Source organism: Rhea americana, unplaced genomic scaffold (genome assembly GCF_003343005.1).
Source record: "Rhea americana isolate MKP2758 unplaced genomic scaffold, rheAme1 scaffold_7, whole genome shotgun sequence".
Classification (NCBI taxonomy): Eukaryota; Metazoa; Chordata; class Aves; order Rheiformes; family Rheidae; genus Rhea; species Rhea americana.
In genome coordinates this window covers 9,719,940-9,742,664 of record NW_028186867.1, presented here as the reverse complement: position 1 = coordinate 9,742,664, position 22,725 = coordinate 9,719,940, and the positions used below count along the sequence as shown (strand labels likewise).

General features: G+C 40.6%; 1 protein-coding gene across 2 annotated transcripts in view; it reads left to right on the top strand.

Annotated features, from left to right (window-relative positions):
* Positions 1 to 20,682, top strand: part of CNGA3 (cyclic nucleotide gated channel subunit alpha 3) — a 41,029-nt gene extending 20,347 nt beyond the window's left edge. The window contains exons 4-8 of one of the 2 annotated variants that reach the window (XM_085321516.1): positions 1,064 to 1,243; positions 6,218 to 6,325; positions 8,517 to 8,624; positions 9,655 to 9,761; positions 14,545 to 20,682. In XM_085321516.1, coding sequence (XP_085177642.1) covers positions 1,064 to 1,243; positions 6,218 to 6,325; positions 8,517 to 8,624; positions 9,655 to 9,761; positions 14,545 to 15,947 — 1,906 coding nt within the window. In that variant the 3' untranslated portion in view covers positions 15,948 to 20,682. The remainder of the gene's footprint in view (positions 1 to 1,063; positions 1,244 to 6,217; positions 6,326 to 8,516; positions 8,625 to 9,654; positions 9,762 to 14,544) is intronic. The other variant, XM_085321517.1, reaches the window with a different exon arrangement.
* Positions 20,683 to 22,725: the final 2,043 nt, after the last annotated feature.

Genomic DNA, 22,725 nt, shown 5'->3' with positions numbered 1-22,725 from the left:
TTCTGAGGCCAATATGGGAAACTGAAATAATACTACCTTTGTCCAGACTGGACTGCTTATGGGAAATAATACAGAATATTGTGTTGGTAGTAAATAAAATCTGTGTTGTAGATTTCAGTCTCCATTATTTTCATTTTTTTCATAAACATCATTTACTTTTGAACTTTCCCACAAAAAATGTAAGAATTCATAATGTGGATTATTGGAAAGAGAAAAAGAAGCATAATAATTGAGTGATAAATTAAGTCTAGTGTCATAATTGTTTGCACATTTTAATGTTCTGCTTGAAATTTAGGATTAGGAAGCAGTTTTTTTAATGAAGCAGGTGAATTTGCATGCAATAGTCGATTAGTGGTTCTCACTGATGATTTGTTCTCCTGTTGTTATTAATGGTTTGAAATACACACAGTATATTAGATACTGTGATGAGTGGATTGTATTGTCTACCCAGAAGAATACACAGAAGACACAGCATGTGAAAATCACCCGAGGTCAAAAGTTAAATATGAGGGTAAGGAAAGATAAGGTTTATAAAACAATATCATGAAATTATTTTTGCTATAGATCTACATTCAGACCCTTTAAAATCAAAGGGAAAGTGGCTGAATTCTTATTGTTCCTTATTTAAAAGTCCCTCACTAACTATTCAGCTTTTGTCCCCACTGTATATACCAGCTCTTAAGCGTGTGATCTTCTGAGTATTTTATATCTCCTACTTCTGTCAGTCCAGGATCTTCACATTGTTACATAGTGTCAGAGATTTTCATCAGCTTCCTCATCCCAACTATTTGGCAACCTACTTTTAATCAATACTAGTCTGTTGCTGCTGCAGTACTGAGACAGTCAACTAGGGGTTATGTGCGAGTTACTTGATCCACTGTGCAAGGTGATGTATGAAACTCTGGGAAATGACTGGGTTCACAGAATGAACCCATCAAGCTCCATTCCTGCGGCAGGTGTACAAGTGGAGAAAAGTCCTCCTGGACTACTTTATGGGGAGAAAGTTTAAGCCATCTGATTTTGTCGTCTGATTCAGTCAATATTGCATGTGTGTTCCTTGCAGGCTCTCACAGTTTGTTGTATCTCTGAGATCATGGGCTACAAGACATTTACATCATGAAGACCAAAGGCCTGATTCTTTCCTGGAGCGTATCCGAGGGCCAGAGCTCGTAGAGGTGTCCAGTAGGCAAAATAAAATCCATGCCAGTTTGGGCATCGATGAGCAACCTGGGAGACTGAACAGGTAAGATGTGTTTGTACTTTAAAGGAGGAAGACAGAGATTAAGGTATTTTTTCTGTGATCAAGATGAGAGCTTTATATGGAGTTTAGCCTGGGAGAGAAACAGAGTATCTAATGCAGTAATCTAATCACACAACTGAAGTATTACAGCTTTCAGCAGAATTTTTCATTCTCCCTCAAAAGCAGCTTGGCAGAGATCCTGAAGTAGAGGGTTTTGATCATGCTGCTTCAGGCAGAACAGTTTCTCAGAAGTAGAATAGTATTGTATGCTGCCTATGTGGGAAACCTTTTATAAAAGGCTGTATTGATCTGTGTGATCTGCCAAGTTGCTGTTGCTGAACTCCTCTCCATTGAGCATGAATCCAGTTCCCATTTCAAGGATTCAGGGTGCTGCAAGTTGTGACTTCTCAGGACACTCTTGTTACACACATTAGTAGCTAGTGCCAGGAAACTCCAAACAAGTAGCTGTGCAAAATGCATCATTGTTCAGTTACACCTACTCAAGAGTTCAGTTGWTAATGTTACAGAAGGCTTCTGATGCAGAAATGAGAAAATCTTTTGGCTGCTGACTGAACTCATCGGCATATATTCAGTCTTTGATACGGAAGACAAATTCAGTCTTCTCTTGAGCATTTTTTTCTAATAAAGCAACCCAGGCCATCAAGAAAAACCTTTATGTGTTTCTAGTCTTTCGAATTTATAAATTACTATTACTTTATTAATATATAACTTAGTGATTTAAATAAAACTCCCAACTAAAAGTGGTCAACAAAGTCCCAAGATGCACAGGTTCCTATAGCTTTTTGGATAGCTGGATTGATAGGTAAGCAAGTCATCAGTCATCTGAGATTTGTTTCAAAATCTCAGCTACTAGTTCAGATTAAAGGAAGAACCTTTAAAGGGCAATGCGTTGTAGTACAGGTCACCTTGACTTGTGGCAGGCCAGCAGAGCCATGTTATCTTCTTCACTTGATCTGCTCCTTAGAAATTCAGCTCAAACGCAGAGTAAATCCGCATTCCTAACACATTTCCTTGAATTAGCCAGACTGCTATCCTCCAGTCACTCAAGCCAGCGGGCAAGAGATTTTTCAGACTTCTGGATCAGTAGCAACTGCAGATTAAAAGTCATTAGAACAGCATTGATCCTGGGCCAACAAACCTCTATATAAAAGCTATTAGAAGTGAAGTTGGAAGTGTCTATCTTTGCCTTCTCAGATTTACACTGTTGCCATGTGACAGTAGCTCCCAGTTGTGCTCTCGTGGAAGTTTAATTCTGCAGCACTGGTAGGTATGCTTGTTATTTGTCCAGCAGCCTTGGCACTGCATCTGTGAGTAGGACTTTAAAGGATTGAAGAAAGCTTAAAATAGCAGCCAGATGGGTACAAGGCTATAAATAGTGAGGTACATGTTGCCGTGCTCTAATATGCCTGAGAACAAGCTTCAGGCATCAGATGTGGTCACAAACATGTATGCCCAGCATATGATAAAGGGAAACGAGTGCCTGAAAATATTTATGCAGAAGGGCTTATCATTGCAGTCATAGTTGACCTTCCTGATCTTATCAGTACATATCTGAGAGGCTAGTAAGTCAGTCTGTCATGTTAGTAAATGTATATATGAAATGCTAACAGTCTTTCACGCTTTTTAATGTGTTTTATTTAACCTGCTGCAGTCACTGGCCCTTGGCCAGTTTTAATGTCAACTATAGTAACAACACCAATGAAGAGTAAGTACTGATAACTTCTGAACGTCTTTCTGCCACTAGCTCCTTCTCTTTTTCCCTTTTCAGCCTAGTAATATTTGTAGTATATATTCCTGCTTATCTCTTCCTAAGCCCTTCCTAAGTATATAGTTTAATTACAGAGAAAGGTCTTGTTTTGTCAATTCTAGAAGCATCCTTCATGTTCCCCGTGAACTCCTTTTTCTCCTCAGTTGCCTTTACCTCTCCAGGAATGAATTTGATTAATTAAGCGTTTAGTCCCTACCTCATCTAGTTCAGCTGGCTGATTTTACTGCATTGCCAATAAATTTGTTAATGATTCAGTTTTTAAACGAGATCCATGTGTTCATCTTCTAACAATGTCTTTCCTCTGTTAACATACCAGTCTTTTTTGCAAATCAAGTCCTTCAAAAATTTCAGGTTGTTACATGAGAAGTTGATGCTCAGCAGGGTACCAAAAATACCTTTTGTATGTTCAATCTGAATGAAAACTGAGCATCTTTCTAAAATACATAGTTTAGTTTAGGCAGACATTCTTAGTGTAGAGGTAGAAAGAGTGACATAGGCAATATAATGTGGCTTGCACCACAACAACGCTAACAGAAACTGTTCTTTGGAATCTGTTTTATATGTTTAACAAAATATCTCATAGTCTCTTGAAAAGATGTCCAAAAATAAGTCTCTTGAAAAGGTGAAGAACTCCTGTAATTTAAAATCACCCAACGCTGATGTTTGTTGCAAAACCTTCATAAACATATCTGAACAAGAGGTCTTCCTTCTCCTGAAGCAACATTTTGATTTGGTTTCATGACTATAAAAATGAAAATCATTGTACGGAGAACAATGATAGAAATGGGCAGCATTTTATTTTTTGTGGAATTTAAAAAAAATGCACTAAAAGCCTGAAGCCTGGCCTACTAGTCAGGGCTTGAAGGACCAATTAGAATGGGAGTACTGCATTTTAATCTTGTTTCTGAAAGTGACTTGTGTACCTTGGGCAAAACTTTCATTTAGTCAAAGTTTCATTATTCCTAAAAGAAAACAACACTTTTGTGTCTACCTTCCAGACAGTCTGAAAATTTTGATTKGCAGAGTACTTGGCAAATGAAAAATGTAAATCTTAGATTCATTCAGAGACTACAACAGTATTTTTATAAGGACTGATGAAGATATGTTTTCTCAGCCTGAAAATGCTCACTCCTTTTAGTGTACTGAAGACACAGAACAGATGCCACTGTAGTGCTGTCAAGGAGGATAAGCACAAACAACTGTTTTATTAATCAYTGTATTCTAGTTTATTCAACAGCACTGATGAAGAAAAAAGTTGCACTTCCTGTTGAAGCTTTGAGTTTTTCAGTGTGTAAAAGACCTGAGTGTGCCTGTCCTTGAGAAACTCTGGGTGATGCGTCCAAGTCTTTGAAAACATTGTGAGGATTATGGCCCACTTTTTCCTTTGAGTGACTTCCATTGCTAGACTAAAAGTATTTGGAGTGTGATAACATTATCTCAAAAGGGAGATGAACAGTGAACAAGGAAATGGAGGGGTCTCACATACGAAGAATGCCTGTAATGGCAGATGAGTTTGAAGGACATCTTAGGCCAGAGAAGAAGAGGTATCAGCATTAGATACCTGTTTCCAAACAAAATGTAGGAGAAAGTTGGAATTGTCAAAATATTCCTTCCAAAGTTCATCACCACTGAGACTTTTTGAATGATTCTCCATCTCAAGTTATTTTTCCCTGCGTAATGATGATCATGAATGTACAGTGGCAGTAACCTTTGAAAATTATGTTTACCTGTAATTCTTCCTTTCAAGTAAGAGGCCAGACATTTGAAATATCTTTGATCTGTATGTTAATGCTTACGACAGCAGTTGTGAGTTAGGTTTCAGATCAGGCACCAAGCACAGTAATTTATAGTGAAATCCTTACATGTTTTCCATGTAAGAAGGTGCTTTAGGGGGTGGATTTGATTTGAAAAAGAAGCCACAAAAGTCCAGGAGGCCGGTGGTAGAGAAATAAATACCTGAATAGAAGTTCCTGCTGCTGTGTAGAAATCTGCTTTGGTAAATGAAACAATATTGCTTGGTTTGAGGTGGGTGTACAACTAGAAGATCAATAAACACTAAGGCTCTGTTCTCTTCCAGTTATGCTCCCTGTAGTTACATTTAGATAAGCCTAAGAGCGGGGTAAATCAGATCCATCTTTGCATCTAGCTCATTGCATTCTTATAAGCTGAAAGCTGTGTATGGCTGAACTCTAGGGCAACCTGTATCTGGGAYTAAATCTTGTAGTTTGGGTCTGTGCTGGATGCTGTGGAATGGTAGGATATAGTGGTGTGCAGGTATAATGGCAGAAGTTGTTGTCCATATATATTCTGTTTTATTGTGTGACTATCACTTAATAAACATGGGGACAATCCTGATTCCATTAAGCCTATGCAAAACTCTGATTTATTTAGTGAGGATGGAATTTCATGCTTAATGTTCAGGCTTTGAATACAGTGGCAATATTGAAAAGACAGCAGCTTGAGCATGACTGAGCTGATCACATATGGACACCTGTATCTGTATTTTTGCTTTACAGCTGATGGAGAGAATGTGCTTTGGGGGCACAAGTCTTCATATTCTACTGTAGAGATTTAAAATAGTTTGGATTAATTGTGTTGATTGTAAAGTATGTGTAAAATAGCTAGTTCATATTTAGAGGTCTGAAGTTAAGTGAAATGAGACACTTCTTTTTTTTCTGAATTTTCAGTCTTTGTTCAAAGATGCTGGCTGGGATTCTTCTCCAAGCCAATTCTTGAAGCCAGAGGTAATTAATTGTGGCTATGTTGGTTTTAAAGAACTGTGAGAGGAGAAACAGACTCATTTCATTAAATCAGTACTAAAGCTTCCACAGGCACTGTGAGGGTTCATATATGGCAAGAATTGATAGTTTATAAACCATTGCAAGACAAACTGTAACATTTAATTAAAATAAGCCCGGTACACTGATGTATGAAAAAGTCAACAGAACATGAGTGACTAATGCGCAGAATCAGCCAGCTGGTTACCTGGTTTAATAATGTGCTGTTGTTAGTTCTAGAGGCCTCAGTCTGTAAACCATTTACACCAGTTGATTGAATGGTTCTGCTGAGAAACCCTGTCCTACCCTGTCCAGCATCCAGTCAATAGTTTCTTGTATCTTACCATTGATCCTCTCCCCTAACTAGTAGAAAATTAGTAATGTTGCTAAGCCTTACATTATGTTGCACAGCAAAAAGGAAGAAAAGAAAGAGGTTAAAGAGGAAAAGAAAGAGGAAAAGAAGGAGGAAAAGAAAGAGGAAAAGAAAGATGACAAAAAAGATGATAAAAAAAAAGAAGAGTAAGTATAAAGAATGAATGTGTACTTGTAACACACTTTCGACACTACAGAGCATGGTATGGCATTTTGCTGTAATACTGCCACTATGATTACTGTTCTAAGGGCTGCATAATGTTATCCTGTCAAACCTTTAGAATCGTAGAATCATAAATTTGAAATGGTGCAACTGCTCAGCAAACCTGTTGCATCTTTAAGACCTGTATTAAGACCTGTCATGAACAGGTTCCCAGGTCAGTTAAAGGGAGTTCAGCTACCTCTGAACTTTGGCTGGCTGTTCAAGAACATTTTTTCCCTATCAGTGCATGTTAGGATAGCAGCTTGCTTTGCAAATCTGCACAGGGTTTTTACAGTTACAATATGCATACAATGACTCAAAGCAGACAAACTAAAAGTCTAGTTTGGACAAAGAATAAAAATATTACGTGTAAATAGTAAGAAGTTTCATTTATTGATAATTCTGACAAATACATGAGTAAGATGTCTGCTTATTGTCAGTGCTTACCCTGAGTAATATCTGATTACTTAATATGGTGTAATTCTTTACTAATGATTAATAAAGTTTGCTCCTGCTGAGTAAGAGCTGCTGAATTTCTGTACAAAGAATGAGATCATTTGAACACTCTTAACAGAAATATATCCTGGTCTTGTCTAGTCCCCCCAGATTTGACCTGAACACAATTCAGTTTAGTATTACCAGTCACAAAAATGTGACAATGGCAACAGATAAAAGGAGAATGCATTTAACTGGACTGCACAGTTACAGAGTATGTTAGGTAAACATATTGCAAGTTTGTTCATATACATGATATAGCTGTGTGTGCTATGTAGGTGTAGGGACATTAGTTGGGAATTGTTTCCAGATGGGATCTGTTTAATCTCCAGATCCTGGCTTTCTCTCTTAATAAAAGCTTTGATTTGAAAGCCTTTTCTTCTAAGGATTCTCTTTCAACTTACTGTGTAATGAAAGCTTGAGTTTTACATTAGCCTAAATCATTTTAAATAATTTCAGCAAAGAATATGCATGTTTTAAAATGCCTAGAAAGCAGTGTAATCTATCATATGAAGACAGTATTTCACAGTCACCAGATTTGAGGTAGTCACCAAGTTTTTAGAAGAAACGGCTCAAAATCTATTGAGTGTGTGGCGAAGTAAATTCTTCTGAAGTTAAGATTACCTTCTCTATTAACACTGTCACCTGGGCTGATATTCAACTGATAGTAGAGATAGTGCCAGAAATACACACAAATGTCAACTGTCTTATTTTTACATGTTTCAGTATTTTCATTCCTGGAAACTAGGAAAATATACACATATACAAGTGTTGTTCAATCACATATTCCATTCACTATTATACAGCTTACTGATCATATTAACATGTTACTATTGGAATAACTTCTATGTAACAATCCACTAATGTATTATTTCCTCTGATTATATACAAGATGCCTAATTAATTGCTTATCTTTTCTTGCTGGGGCAAGACACTTCAGAATATATGCCCAGTTAGCTGTGCTATTCTTTAAGTCTACGCTAAATTGTAGGCCTGCACATTTCTTTTGGCACCTCCTTGTTGTCAGGTGTGGGGAGCCTGGACTGTGAATGTATGAAATTGAATTTTACATAATAATACATGTTTTAGTTCTGGTCTCTGCACTCTGTGTGTGTGAGTACACATGCATGGATCTGTGTATGTATGTGCACGCAGTCTTGCTTGTGCAATYCTTGTTTGAGTATGTATATTTAACTTGTTTAAATGCATGCTCATACAGTCATTTCAGTAATATAAGGATTTGCCAAAAATGTCAAAATTAATCCCCAAATGAAGATTCTTCCTCTAGGAGTGGACTATCACCTTCTAGCTAGAATGACAGTGAGAAAYATTTAATGTTTCCCTGTTTTTCGGGGGTCATACGCAGAAATGGTGGTATTTTCAGCCAGCGCCAATTTGAATTATCTTTGTTTTTCTTTCCAATCTTGRTATTTTTTTCCAAAGTTGCATCAGACAGGAGTAGATTATGTCAAATGGGATGGAACTTCAGCTGATATTGGTATCTTGTCTGGGATGCTGGCATGGATACTCTCTCTTCTTAGGCAGCTGTGTGTTAGTCATGAGATCAGCATCCAGCAGAGGGAGATCCAGAAGGTCACTTCATTACATTTCCAGTGTAAATCTGTATGTTTCACTTTCCAGGAAGAAAAAAGAGATCTTTGTGATAGATCCTTCAAGCAATATGTACTACAACTGGCTGACTGTAATTGCAGCACCTGTGTTCTATAACTGGTGTATGCTAGTATGCAGGTATGCATTTTAARTTAATAATGATTTTAGATTTCAAATGTAAAGTATCTTGTTATGTTTCCTGCATATATCATAATCTTATCTCCCTGTGGTATCTTCTGGGAAGCTTATCTAATTTGCTTTATAGTTCACATATCTTTAGGGATATATGATATACGTATCAGGGGAAATAGGTGGCCAATGCTTTTTTATTTTTAATCTTTCTTTGCCTGTGTAAATTGATTGTAACTTGCARAAAGCATCCCATGAGCGCTGGCAGTGGCCTTTGTATGCCACCTACTGGCTAGACGCAAAGATGCGYCTTAGCCACCATAGGCTTGGTAACCGTCGTTGGAGAACTGTCTCTAACTATGCAGTAGAGAATATACATGGCAGTTCAAGGGGCAGGACAGCAAAGAAGGCAGGAAGGAGTAGGGGCAGTGAGGGGGTCATTTTACATTAATATGAGGGGTCTATAGATGCTTCAAGGGCAGGAGGATTTTACTGGAGTGTGTATTTTCCCTTTTGAAATRTAAAACAGTTTGAGCCAAAATTGAAGAAATGGAGGAGTGCTGTGGAAATAGATCACTTTGTAGAAAATGGCAAGAAGAGACGGGAATGGCTGGCCTCTCAGAAGCAAATATTTTTTGGGGGAATTGTCTTAATGGAGATGTGTATGAATTTTTATCTAGACCTATTCGCACTTGCAGATGTGAGGTTGGGAGAGCCTAGGGACTGTTCTCATAAAATCTGGTACATGTTTAAATGTAGGAATATATGCATCCCTCCATATGTGTATTTGTGCTGCTTTGTGCACTTGTGCTGCATGTATGTGTTTTAGGTTTGTTCCTGGCTTAAATAGCTTTAAATTCTGAAAGCTGCTAGTGTCTATTTAGACATAGCTGCAGTGTGCAGATGTGYACGCATGGAGACACACTACCTTTAGTTCGTTCAGTGCTGGTGACATGCACTAACAGACTGTTAGTAAACACATTCTGAGTGCTCTGCTTATTCAGTTGATGTAAATTTTGTCATATCTTTGTTTCTTTAGAGCCTGCTTTGATGAGCTACAAATAGACCATATTAGGTTGTGGCTGGTTTTGGACTACTGCTCTGATATCATCTATGCTTTTGACATGTTTGTCAGATTCAGGACAGGTGAGTCCTTTTATGGTTTTACATTGTTTTCAGATAATGACATGGATGTAAAAGCTGGAAAAAAAAAAAAAAAAAAAAAAAAAAAAGAAATTCCCTTGTGGGGTCTGACCAGTGTAATACCCTGTCTCTGGCAGAATCCAGCAATGGAGGCTTTGGGATAATGAATTGGCTTGTTGTGAGGCTGGACTTCCCAATACCTGCACTTCCCTCATCTCCAACCCCAGTCCTATCAGTGCTAAATAGGTGGGTCAAAGACTGACTGAACATTCTTCTCCAAAGTGACTGTAACAGGCCATGTGGGGAAGGAAGGATAAGATACTTTCCATGCCATCTACCACTGAGTGCGTGATAGGTTGCTTTTTCATATTGGATAGATCAAAAGGCCAGCTACACCCCACTCGTTCTGCTTTCTTAGCCAGATGATGCAGCAGCATGCTCAGGATTGATTTTAGAGTTGGCCATGTGTGAGACCTGGCACTTGTCTCTGTCTCCTGCCTGCAGACCTCTGCCTGAAACAGGTAGTGCTGCCCTTTTGCCACCAGCTATATTTCTTGCAGGCTCTATGAGCTCCTGACTTTGTCTCCTTCTATGCTACGTGGTGATGGTATAAGATTAACCAGACACTTCCACTCTGGTCCTGCTTCCTTCCTGAAGGATGATTGAGGCAAAAGGGTCCATGATGACAGTGCGATGCCATGAATGAGGTGTTTATGTTCATCTTCCTCTTCCAGTTTCTGTAGTCCAGACAGGCGGAGAGGACTTCATACTTGAGTATGCCCAAATGATACTGATTTTAGCTCTAATGGCAACATCTGTTTTAAACTAAACAAGGTTGTAGTGTAGGCCTAAACAACGATGCACAATGATCCATACTGTTAATTTGCTAGAATAGTTATTGTCATGATTTGGTCTAGGCAACTAGCACTCTTCCAAACAGTGTAGGGGGGTGATAACAGAGACTGGGACTTGTTCCTAGGAGGCAGTTTGGCACTGCTACTCTTTTGGGGGTCTGGGAGAGTTTAGGTGTATGAATACAAGCTGTTGCAGTAGCTAGTCTCAGGGCTAGAAAACATTTCATGTCTGTTCTATTTAATGGTAAAGATACAGCCAAAAATATTGCTTGAAAGGGTCAAAAACTGCACTGATCATTATAAAAATGAGAGTTCTCTTAAATCTTTGATTTTTACATTTTCTTTTAATCAGACTGACAGTTTGATATTAATGATGGCTTATGACAAGTTGTAACCATAAATGCTGTCAGTTTGGGAAACACACAACTCACAGCAGCAAGCTAGATTTTTAAAACGAGCAATCCTTGTTCAACAAAGAAGTATCTCTCAGATAGCAGCCTGAATCTCAAGACTGCCCTTCTTTTGGCTTCACCTTTTCCCTGTAGTAAAAAAACTAGCTGTGCCCACTAAATTTTCTTCTGCAGTTAAATCTGTTTCTGCCATGGGAATGAAGAGACAACTGTGCAGAAATTGAGCATGTGCAGGCAATACAAGTGCAATTATAAAATTTCCATGGGCTATCTTGATAATGGCTGTCAAAACGTGGTTAAAAGACTGGCTTTGCAGGCTTGGCTTGGAACTGCAGAATTGCCATAGAGCTTTTCTGAATGCTTCAGAGCAGATCTGTGCTGCAGTCTGAGGCACTCACTGGMGTGAGTGGTTCTCTTAGGTGCTCAAATCTTTGACAACTTGGCATAACAACCCCTCGTGGCCCCTGGCTGTGTCAGTTGCCTTCTCAGATAMGTTGGCAAGATACAGCTGCCCTTGGGACAAAGGTCCTGGGAGCCTTTGGGGAAGAAAATGACTCCCTGGCTGTCCAACAGCAGAGACTGACTTGGAAATAGGATCTAGGAAGCCTCACAGCTTCCACAATCCATGGCAGATTCTCTGTGGTGCATCTCTCATTAGCAGCTGGGCCAGTTTCACTGTATTTCAGCTATTTGGTGACTGTGTACTGCAAAACAGAAAGGATTCACGTCTTTCAGCAGCTGATTTTATCTGGCATAYCTCATGGTTTGATGTTTTCAAAAGRTTTTACTATAGTACTCTAGTTCTGTGAGGAGACAAGAAAACCTGAGGGCTTTTTAATTCCCTTCAGTATGAAGGTGTTTCCAAAGTTATTTTAATAATTATGAGTCAGATATTCAGTTGTCTGGCCAGCTTCTTCTGTTTGGGTGCATAGCACTGTTCATAATGGCATATTTGACCAGATTTTCTGTAATTTTCAGATGGTAGCGCATCCATGGCACAAGGCTATTTCCCTTTGTAGTCAGCATCAACTTACAGATATCTGAAGAGATACACACAYATACATGAGACAGACGTACAGATATATAACAGAAACTGCAACAGATTCCAGAAATACAGCAGTGTCGTATGAGGCAGAGGGAACTGCAGCTCGGTCCCCATCAGCAATTGCTTGTATTCTGAAAAAGTAGATGCTTGTGGATTGCTAAGGTAGTAGMAAAATCTAGTAATTCCTGATATACAGGGAATGCTTTTTTCTAAGGTGGAATTCTCCTCCTGACTGGTCTAGTGGGCTGACACTGGAACGTGTCTCCATTTTCAACTGCAGCAAGTATTTCATAGTGCATAGGCTGTTCCTTGCAGAACGTTTTTTACTGCCTTCAGCTTTCCGAGTTAACAAACAGCTCTGCAGCTGTACTGCTCAGGCAGCTTTTCTATGAGAATTCATATCTATACATAGCTGCAGTTTGTTTTAAGGTCTCTTACTGCAGTTTATGTCTTCTTATAATTCTTAAAATCTATTATTTCCTTAAATTCTTTGAATAAAGACCTATCAGTGTACAGCAATGATTTGAAAATTGTCCTGAGCAAAAACACGGGAATGAAAAGTATAAATAGAATACACAGATGAGTTGTCAGAYGTTTCTCAGTATAAAGATATAAAAYACTGTTCTTCTATCAAGTAATTAACAAAATTTTCCTTAAGGTAGCTGACTTTGAGGATAGGAATTAGGAAAACAATGAGTCCTTACAGGCTGGAAAGATATAAGACTATGGGGTGATATAAATAGCCGTGTTTAAATATGAAGGTATTTACAAAATCACTGTTCATCCTTTGAACAGGTTGATTCATTTGAGGCCCTGTCCAAAGGGTGTGAAAAGCAACCAGAATCTTTTTTATTAAYGCATGTCATGGTCTCTTGTATTCTAATTAGTTCCTGTCACAAACTACTACAKCTGTACTGTAGGTACTTTTTACATAAATGCATTTTGTGGGATAAGACCCCAACAAAAATGGAAAGGCAGTGATTTATAGGGAATTTTGAAGCTATTTAAAATAAAGAAGTAAAAAATGATCTAATGGAAGCAAAGTATTCACTGGTAATTTTAAAGACTATCAAAGGTTTTTTTTTAATAGAAGAATGTAGATGGAAAAATCTGCATGGAACACTAGTTCTTTCTGGAATCAGGAATCTGAGATAACCTGTCTGATTTCACATCTGGCTCAGGATCATCCATGTGTTTATTTTTTGAAAGAAAATGCTAGTGTTGAATAACTTACCTAGCATTTTTTGTGTGTGGATTTTAACTGCTAAGCACTGTAGCTTGGCATTCTTTTCACATGTTACAGATGAWACACCAGTATGCAGAGACATAACATCAGTTACATGTGGTCTTTTGGGGGAGCAGTGGCGGAATCAGAAACAGAATTGCTATATTGGATTTGGTGCTCTTTTGAGTCTCTAGAACATAAATAATTCTTCTGGCATGACTAAATATGACTATATATTAATTAAATACATTCAGATTTAACTTACAAACAAATCTGAAGCCATTCTTAAGTGATGATACTCATAATCATTTCTAAAATGATTTCATATAATCTGGAGTAGACTTGTGTCAGCTAAGTAGTTTCTCTTACTAATTTTCCTATTTAGTTTTCTTTCTGATGAAGAAAAGTAACTGCATATATAGCCMACATTTCTAATGCTTGATTTTGTTCCACTGAGTACCCTTCAATATGATCTTAACAGTGTTGTAACTTTTTAAATAATAAGACTGTGACAAATCACCAACACTCTCAGGAGTCCCATGTGTTTGGTGATAATCACTTCACGTTTTCCTTCTGCTCAAGGTGTTGAGCACTAGGATAGCCACTGAGACAATGTATATTAAGTAGAAAGATTTCTGYTTAGTAGCTGTCTCACTAGAAATCACCAAAAAGTACAAACCATTTTCTGCACATGAAAAGCCTATCAGCTCTAACATTGGATACAAGACAAAAAGCATAGTTTGGGGAACAGGGGGAAATGCTGTTTTTTGTTATCTCACRATTATCTATTTTGCTCTGAGAACATTTCTAACATTCCATTATTCTTGGAATTTATGTAAAAATATTCCACTATGACTTTATATGCAATCAAAACATGCTTAATTTTAGTTACGAGTCATGTCAGTGGTTCATGAGAAATGAGACATATACAAATCCTCCCTTTCTGTTTGCAAAGATGTCTAAAAGATACGGACACAGTCATCACAAAATAGAGTGGAAAAGTGCAGGAGACACTATGTAATAATACAAGTAATTTCTTTATATCATTACTAACCAGCTTTGAAACTTGAGCTGTTTAAATTTACAATGAAATATTTTTCATCGAATGAACTCCTAGTACATCATTGTTTGTATGCATAACARTTCCAGTTTTAATGTTCTCAGGTATCTGAAGTTACTCAGTACTCTTGACTGTAACTCTGAACTTCSCGTTTATTCTAACTAGTAAAGTATGTGCTTTTATTTTTCAAAGGCTTCCTTGAGCAAGGCTTGCTAGTTAAGGATGAAAAGAAATTACGAGATCATTACACAAAAACTATGCAGTTCAAACTGGATGTGCTCTCTCTTCTGCCAACGGACCTGGCATATTTGAAGCTCGGTTTGAACTACCCTGAACTGCGGTTTAACCGCTTGCTGAGGATTTCTCGTCTGTTTGAGTTTTTTGACCGTACAGAAACCAGGACAAATTATCCAAACATGTTTCGCATTGGAAATCTTGTCTTATACATTCTTATCATCATCCACTGGAATGCATGTATATATTTTGCAATTTCAAAGCTCATTGGATTTGGAACTGACTCTTGGGTCTACCCCAATGTGTCCATTCCAGAGTATGGGCGCCTGTCTAGAAAATACATTTACAGTCTGTACTGGTCAACACTCACGCTGACAACCATTGGGGAAACCCCACCTCCAGTGAAAGATGAAGAGTATCTCTTTGTGGTCATTGACTTCCTGGTGGGTGTGCTCATCTTTGCTACCATTGTTGGTAATGTGGGCTCCATGATTTCCAACATGAACGCCTCCAGGGCAGAGTTCCAGGCCAAAATCGATTCTATTAAACAGTACATGCATTTCCGAAAAGTGACGAAGGATTTAGAAGCCAGGGTTATTAAATGGTTTGATTACCTCTGGACTAACAAGAAAACAGTGGATGAGAAGGAAGTTCTTAAAAACCTGCCTGACAAGTTGAAGGCTGAAATTGCCATCAATGTCCATTTGGACACGCTGAAGAAAGTGCGTATCTTCCAGGATTGTGAAGCTGGACTTCTCATTGAACTGGTGCTGAAACTGAAACCTACAGTATTCAGTCCTGGAGACTATATTTGCAAAAAGGGAGATATCGGGAGAGAAATGTATATTATCAAAGAGGGAAAATTGGCTGTGGTGGCAGATGATGGCGTAACACAGTTTGTTGTCCTAAGTGATGGCAGCTACTTTGGTGAAATCAGCATCCTAAACATCAAAGGTAGCAAATCTGGCAATAGGCGGACAGCCAACATAAGGAGCATTGGCTATTCTGATTTGTTCTGCTTGTCTAAAGACGATTTAATGGAGGCCCTCACTGAATACCCAGACGCCAAAAAGGCTCTGGAAGAGAAAGGGCGACAAATTCTGATGAAAGACAATTTAATAGATGAGGAAGCAGCAAAAGCAGGAGCTGACCCAAAAGACTTGGAAGAAAAAGTTGAAAGACTTGAAACAGCTCTGGATACGCTACAGACCAGGTTTGCTAGGCTCCTGGCAGAATACACCTCATCTCAACAAAAAGTGAAGCAGAGACTTGCCAAAGTAGAAAACAGAGTGAAAAAATATGGTAGTGACACCATATCAGAGGCAGAAGCTGCAAAACCTGAGGAGGAGAAAAAGAACTAATGGAGTATTTATATTTTCTCATTTATTAGAGAAGGTGGAAGCATGTAAAAGCCATAAATATGTATAAATATGTGTGTGCATACATAGATGATTATTTTTATATGGACTCCGAGATAATGGTTTTTAGCATTTTTAACTGAAGCAGTATTTTCTTGTAAATAGATCATTGTTACCTTCTTCTTAGGGGGAGATCTTGGTCTGTCATTTGGGTGTTTTTTTTTTTTTTTTTTTTTTTTTTTTTTAGTAGAAGTGGGTTTCTTAAAAGTGATACTCAAAATACGTGTTGTTACAGTATGTGCAAGTCTCAATACACTGTCTCTTCCCGTGTTAAGAAGGCATTACATTTAAAGTAGGAGGGATTGGTTTTGGATAAGGACTTCTAAAATATTTATAGGGTACCTGCTCTACCTTGCTACCTTATCAGCCTATTAAATACATGGACTTACAGCCAGGCTTCTCAAAAATCTTTATTCCTTTACAGTGAAGCACAAATTGTAGAACTGCAGATCAGAAGTACGTACCTGACCTACGCAGCGTTGCCCTGCACGCATATGAAATAGCCGTGTATCCAGCTGCTTTAGTCTGATTCCTTTGTGTTGAGCTGGGCTGTGCAGAAAGGACCATGCTGACAGCGCAGCAGCAGTCAGTGAGGTCCTTTCCATCAGAGTCTGTGGCAGCCTTTGCTGCCCTGCAGCTGCTTTGCTTGGGGTGGGGGGGAGATCTCCAGTCACTATGTTTTCCCCAGCACCAGCCGTGCAGCCATACCGTACCAGTAGCAACGCTGGTGGATGACAGCTGTGGTAACATGGCTTCACATAACAACGGAAAAGAGGGGCCTGGAGCCTGTCGCTCCTACGTGTAGGGTCTTGATGGGCAGTTCCCAGAGCGATGCTGCCAAGAAATTGCATGGGCTGGCAGGAGAGACTGTCCCAGTCTGCCACCCTGCATTCCCTCCCATCAGGATTTCTGCAAGGCAGAGTGAACCAGTCCTCTCTTGCAAAGTCTTTCCTGCTACTAGGCTTACATTTTCTTCCTCTTTGTTTCATTTAATGATGCCTCCCTCTCCCCGTTTTGTGCCAGCTTTTCTTCTAAGTAGCTGTCACACTTCCRTGTTTTCACCAGTTAAGAAAAATGAGGGCCACATTTACTCTAAAGTTTTACTTGAGTTCATCTGAGAGCCTAACTGTGCTGGTTGCTTTTCTACTGACTCTGTACTGATGGGCTGGCTCTGAGGCGATTGCGCTGGGCTGGTCCACCTAGCCTGCTGTTGTGTTCAGAGCAGAATAGTCCTGAGCGTCTGTCCCTGCCACAGGGGCATTCTCCCATCCCAAAGATGCTGGCTTTCATTCTGTTTATGTWCAATTTTTCCATGGTTCTCTTTTAGCATCCCTCACATCTCTAGTTTTTGATTATTATCGATCAGTACTAGTATCAGCATCTTTAGCCTGAGAGTGAAATCCTAGCCCTGTTGAAATGGCTAGTCAGTCACTTCGGAAGTGGCTAGGATTCAAGCAGCAGTTTTCTTGGCGTGCTTAACTTTCTATGGTCACACACCACCTTCCCCGCCACCCCTGTGGCAGCAGCRCTGCCAGTAACAGCTCTTGCTCACTCCATGCTCTCACTCAGAAGATGGTTGGTAGTTAGGAAATTTCTGGTCTTCCACATGAACCTGCTGGTTATTCCTGTCACAGCTTTCTCATGTGGCTAAAGCCATAAAAGCACATGCAGCCATAGCTTTTATGGATAACAGCATGGTGTGTGTGCACTCTCTTTTAGAGTGAAGCACTGTAACATGTAGACAAGCAGGCGTACTTGTTTTTGACATAGCAAGTGAATTCCTTRTTTTCAGTGCAATCCTTTGAGCACTGCCTTTGCTGACTGCAGAGCCTTGCGTCTCCGTTGTAACACTGGTTCAAGCTCCATATTCACAAGGTCAGACGTTACAGTTGGCTCTGTGTTAATCACTGTGTTCAGGAGAAAAATCGACATCAGACAGTCAGGGTCGCAGGACTTACTTAAAAGCAGCACTTCCATTTTGGACTGTAAAATGCTTTACAGTTGTAAACTTCTGCTTGCACAGAAGGGGTCACACAGGCAGCGGAAGGGAGCCACCTTGCAAGTGTCCAGAGGCAACTTGTGCCCAGTCCCACATCTTTGGACCRTGCCTACCTAAGCAGGCAGCAGAACAGGTCTCCTTCATAAACAACTCATTATAAAAGCCAGTGATCATTGGGTTGTTCCCTTCCAACACAGGAAAGGCTGAGATTAGGGCACTTAGCAGGGATCTAGGAGAAGGTCCGTGCTTTTCTTAGCCTAAATTGATTTGAACACACAGCATTGCAGCACTAACCACATTCAGACTGCAATAGGGCACACACACATGCACGYGCACACACACGTTTACTTTCTCAGCTGTGTACTGAATTTGAGAGGCTGAAGCAAGTATAGTGAATGTGACTATAGCGTAGTACAGTATGCTGACTGGTAGCCACCTTGACACTGGAGAAGGGGAGCTAAACATAGCCCTACCTGCTCTCTGGACGTGGCCTCGGCAGAACTGCAACGTATGACCGTGGCTTATGTTCAAATTAGGGCTTCCTTGGAAAACCAGAGCATTCAGTTTTGTGGGCTTGGTGGTGTATTTCCTTGCATTACTTTCACTCCTGGGTAACCTCATTAACTTCAGAGCAGCTGGGAGTAACAGAGGCTCTTTCTTGTCTGGGGCACCAGGGTTGGACCCTCCAGTGGCTTTAGGTGTTACAGAGCCAGCGCTCTGCCTTCTTGGTGTCCTCAGCCCTGACTGAGGAGTGCTGAGAGCGTGTGGGAACGGATGGCCGGTTGGAAAATTGCTAGGAATGCAGCAAGAAAAGAGTGCCTAAACTAGATGGTAGTGAAATAAGAAGAGGTGGTTGTTCTGCTGAACTGAGTATAACTGCTCAATGTAAGCATTTGTCTGGGGGAAGTAACCGTCTCTATCCTATTGACAGTTTGAGCCTGGCAAGAGAAAAAAAAAATCTGACAATGACTAAGGAATAAGGCTTTGCTTCTGATATTGGCAAAGGAGCCACCCAGGTAAAGAATCCTATGCTGGTGCCATCTTCATTTTGGGATGAAAGCATTATACAGGATGAAGGCTGCCATCAGCACTTAGCTTTGCAAGTAGCTATTGGCAAAAACACTGCTACATTCATTGGTGGCTTACTGCTAGTTTTAAAAATATCTATATCCTTAAATATGGGATTCAGTGCTTAACGTTCCAGTGTATTCCCTGAGGCTCCATAGATTACAGCTTATGGCTAGCAGCCTGCTAGTGGAAGCACATGCACCAGCATCAAATCATCCTGCAGTTAAATTAACTATTTAATCACTTAACCTGACTCCTATCTGCTTCTACAGCAGGCAAAGCTCAGCCTGTCAGCAAAGATGCTAGCTCCTAGTGAAGGCACTGAAAACTGGAAAAAAGCTTTCAGCTAACACAGGTGAGAGCTGGCTGCTGCATGACAAACTCAGTTTCTATAGCAGCAGGAGGCTTGCTCATGCCATACTTGAAGCAAAGAAACTCATCCATCCCCCTTACCAGCAAAAAAAGCAACTTTACAACCCCCAGTAAGCACTACCCTAGCTCTGCGGTGGTCTGAGCCCTCAACTAGTCCTGACCTGGGTCAATGATTGCCCAAAGGAAGCAGAGCGGGTCAGGTTCCCTAGGAGCTTGCATGTTGCTCGTGACTGGGAGCCTGATAAAGAAGTGAAAGGCTTTTGCTCTGACTGGATTATTCTACAGATAAAAACATTAAGTTTAGATGTCCGCTGTGGGCCATGTCTGAAGTCCTGTTATCCACAGTCTAGAAGCTGACTAGACTTAGATATCTGTTTACTTTAGGTTGGGCTTAATCGCTGTATTGCCACTGAATGAGAGGTTCTGAGTTCAGGATGTTTAGTCCTTGAGGTAATCTTGTCTTCTGCATCTCCAAGCTCAGCCACCCACACAGGACAGAAAGGAGCTGGAGTCCTTCCACAGCTGTATTTCTTGAGAAAAAAACTGGGGGAGATCGCACCAGCTGGGAGGTCTAGTGCCATCAATCCCACACTGAGGAAGTTAAGGTTGAACTAGGGGCTGGGGAGTTGCTGGTTGCAGGCTGTCACTTTTATAAGGGCAGTTGGCGTGGTCCAGACTGTCGAACTTGCAGCTCTCACTGTGTAACAGAGGCAGATACTGCACCGCCGATAGCTACTACTACATCGCTGTCCTGCAGTTAAGTGTTCGACCCTTATTGTTACTCAAACATCTCATCTAATAGGAGTTATACAGTTAAGTGTCCTATTCTATGTCAGTCGTAACTCTTTGTAAGTATCTAATTATCTACCCACTATACTACAGCTGTTCCAGCCTGCCAAGTATAAATGAATAAAACTATTAAGTATTTTTATTCATAACAAGTTTAGAGCTGTTAAAAGACCCCCATTAATATAAAAATGCTTGCTATTTACCTGACTGATYACATCAACTTAATCTATCAGGTAAATAAATACTGCTTTCTCCTTTTCCTTACCTCTAAGGCTGGCTATCACATGCCAGAACAAGAGGTGTTTCRAAACTATTGGCTTCAGTCCCTTTAAATATTTATTTTTGGCATGATGAAGTCACATCCTCTGCCATCTTTTGTCKTTAAGATTTTTTTTCCTTTYTTTAAAATGGATACAGCATGTACATTAAAATATTTTGAGTAATGTTCAAGCGCTGTGTGTTTTCTCTTGTCAGTAACCCCCTGGTTTTTAGTGTTTCATCACAGACTTTGGTAATAACCGAAGCTATATGGCCCAGAAAAATCATTAGTTTTAWCAGAGGTCTAAAACCACACTATTTCCCCCTTACTGTAGGGCATCTGGCACATTTCGACGCTCTCACAGCATCCACGGGCACGAYGTACTCGCAAGTGCCCGACTGCCGTGCTTCCTCGGTGGCTCCGGGCGCTGCGGGGAGCAGAGCTGGCCGGGCTCCCACGTCGCTGTCGTCCCTGCAGGCAGCCCTCTCCAGGGCTCCCTCTCTTCCCTGCCCCGACTCCACGCAGTGGATGGGGCCTCGTCCAGCAGAAAGAAAATGGTGAATAGCCCTCTACTGCTTGCACGCACACTTCACCTGCCAAAATCCCCCCAAAGCCCCCAAACATCTGGCAATACCTGGCGCAGGCTGGGCTGATCCTCTAACCCCATCCAAGTGCACAAGGGGAAGCAAGAAATGTAACTGCRGCTCAGGCGCTCTTGAGCATTTGCTGTGAACCTGCAGACAGGTTTAACAGATCGAGCACTCACTTCAGGTGTCCCCAGGGAAGGCAAGGTGTGCTGAAGCAGATGGCCATGGGGTGGTACTGTTGCTCATTGCAGAGCAGCACCAAGCTGCCTGGGCCGAACAAGACATCTGAGAGATGCAGAGATGTTTCAAATGTCTGTTGCAGGTGCAAAAGGAGTGTAAAACTGATGAAGCAGTGCTGACATCCTCCAGGTATTGCTTTGAGTGAGCTTTATGTGGGGAAAGGGCTCCAAAGTCCCTGGCCCTGCTCTGCAACAACAAACGATTCAACACTTGCTGTTTTCTGAATAGCTCCCTGTTCCTACATCCTCTCTCCCACTGCTGTTTTACTTACCCTGTTTTTACAGCAGATAGCTCTGTCCTGGAAGATTTTACCAAGGGAATTATACAATAAAAATTGTAGCAATAGCAAAGCAATATGTGCATATGTACACACACACTCACAGCCGATGTGGGGCCACTCTGGAGTTCATAGTTCAACTGTGCAGATCTTTCTGCAGAAACAGCCTGAGAAAAAAACCCTGCATTCAATACTTAAACATCTGCTTTAAAGTTTTGTTCCTGCCAAATATTTACTAACCTACAAGCAGAGAAGACTGTGCTTTACATTAGGAAACAAACTGCTCTTCTTCCTTTCCCACACAAAAGCGTCAGCACTTTTCTCTGAGCTGGTCCATATGTTGCTGATTTGGAAGAGAGAATCATTTTCGTATCTCTGACGATGGCGAGGATGAGAGCAAATTTCATCAGCCAAACCCAGTCCAGGTTGTCCAACAAGATAGTGCAGTAGGGCTGACGAAAAGGAAAAGAGCACGACTCTTCATCCTTAGACGGTGACCTGTGACATGACGGCATTTGTATTTTGCTTCAAAGTCCCCTGGCTCGTCTATTAATGTTTCCATCCTGGAACAAACAAAAAGATTCAAAGTCTTTTCAACATAATTTAGCATTCATAAGAACCCTTTGTGTATTCCTGAGAGCAAAATGCGTTATGTACTAAATGGATCTGGCAACGGCACAGGCAGCTAAAGCGCAAAGTTTCAGCAGTGGCAGCTTTCCTGAGGGAAGCTATCAGTCACGGCTGCCCACAGCAGCAGTCATAGGAGGTGGCAGCAAAGCAGGAGCTGCCTGGGAAGCGACCTCCTTTCGGGGAGGCTGGGGCAGCCATGCTCCCTTCCACCCTGCCTTAGGTGGGAGAAAAGGGAACACACATACGCCCTGAGGGAGCAACCACAGCATCTAAAAATGGTCTTTTGTTTCTGAAATTCAGATTTTGCAACCGTTCCCAGTTCAGATTTACTCACGGGGCTCACAAATCAAACGCCAATGCTTGCTGCTGCCAGCTGCCCTCTCAGCTTCCTTGTGAAAAATAAAACTCGGCTGTGTTTGTAGTCGTCCCTGCTCTGCATCCTAGGAGAGAAGTGGGCAGGGAAGACTTGCATTATATAAGCAAACCCAGCTTCTGCAACC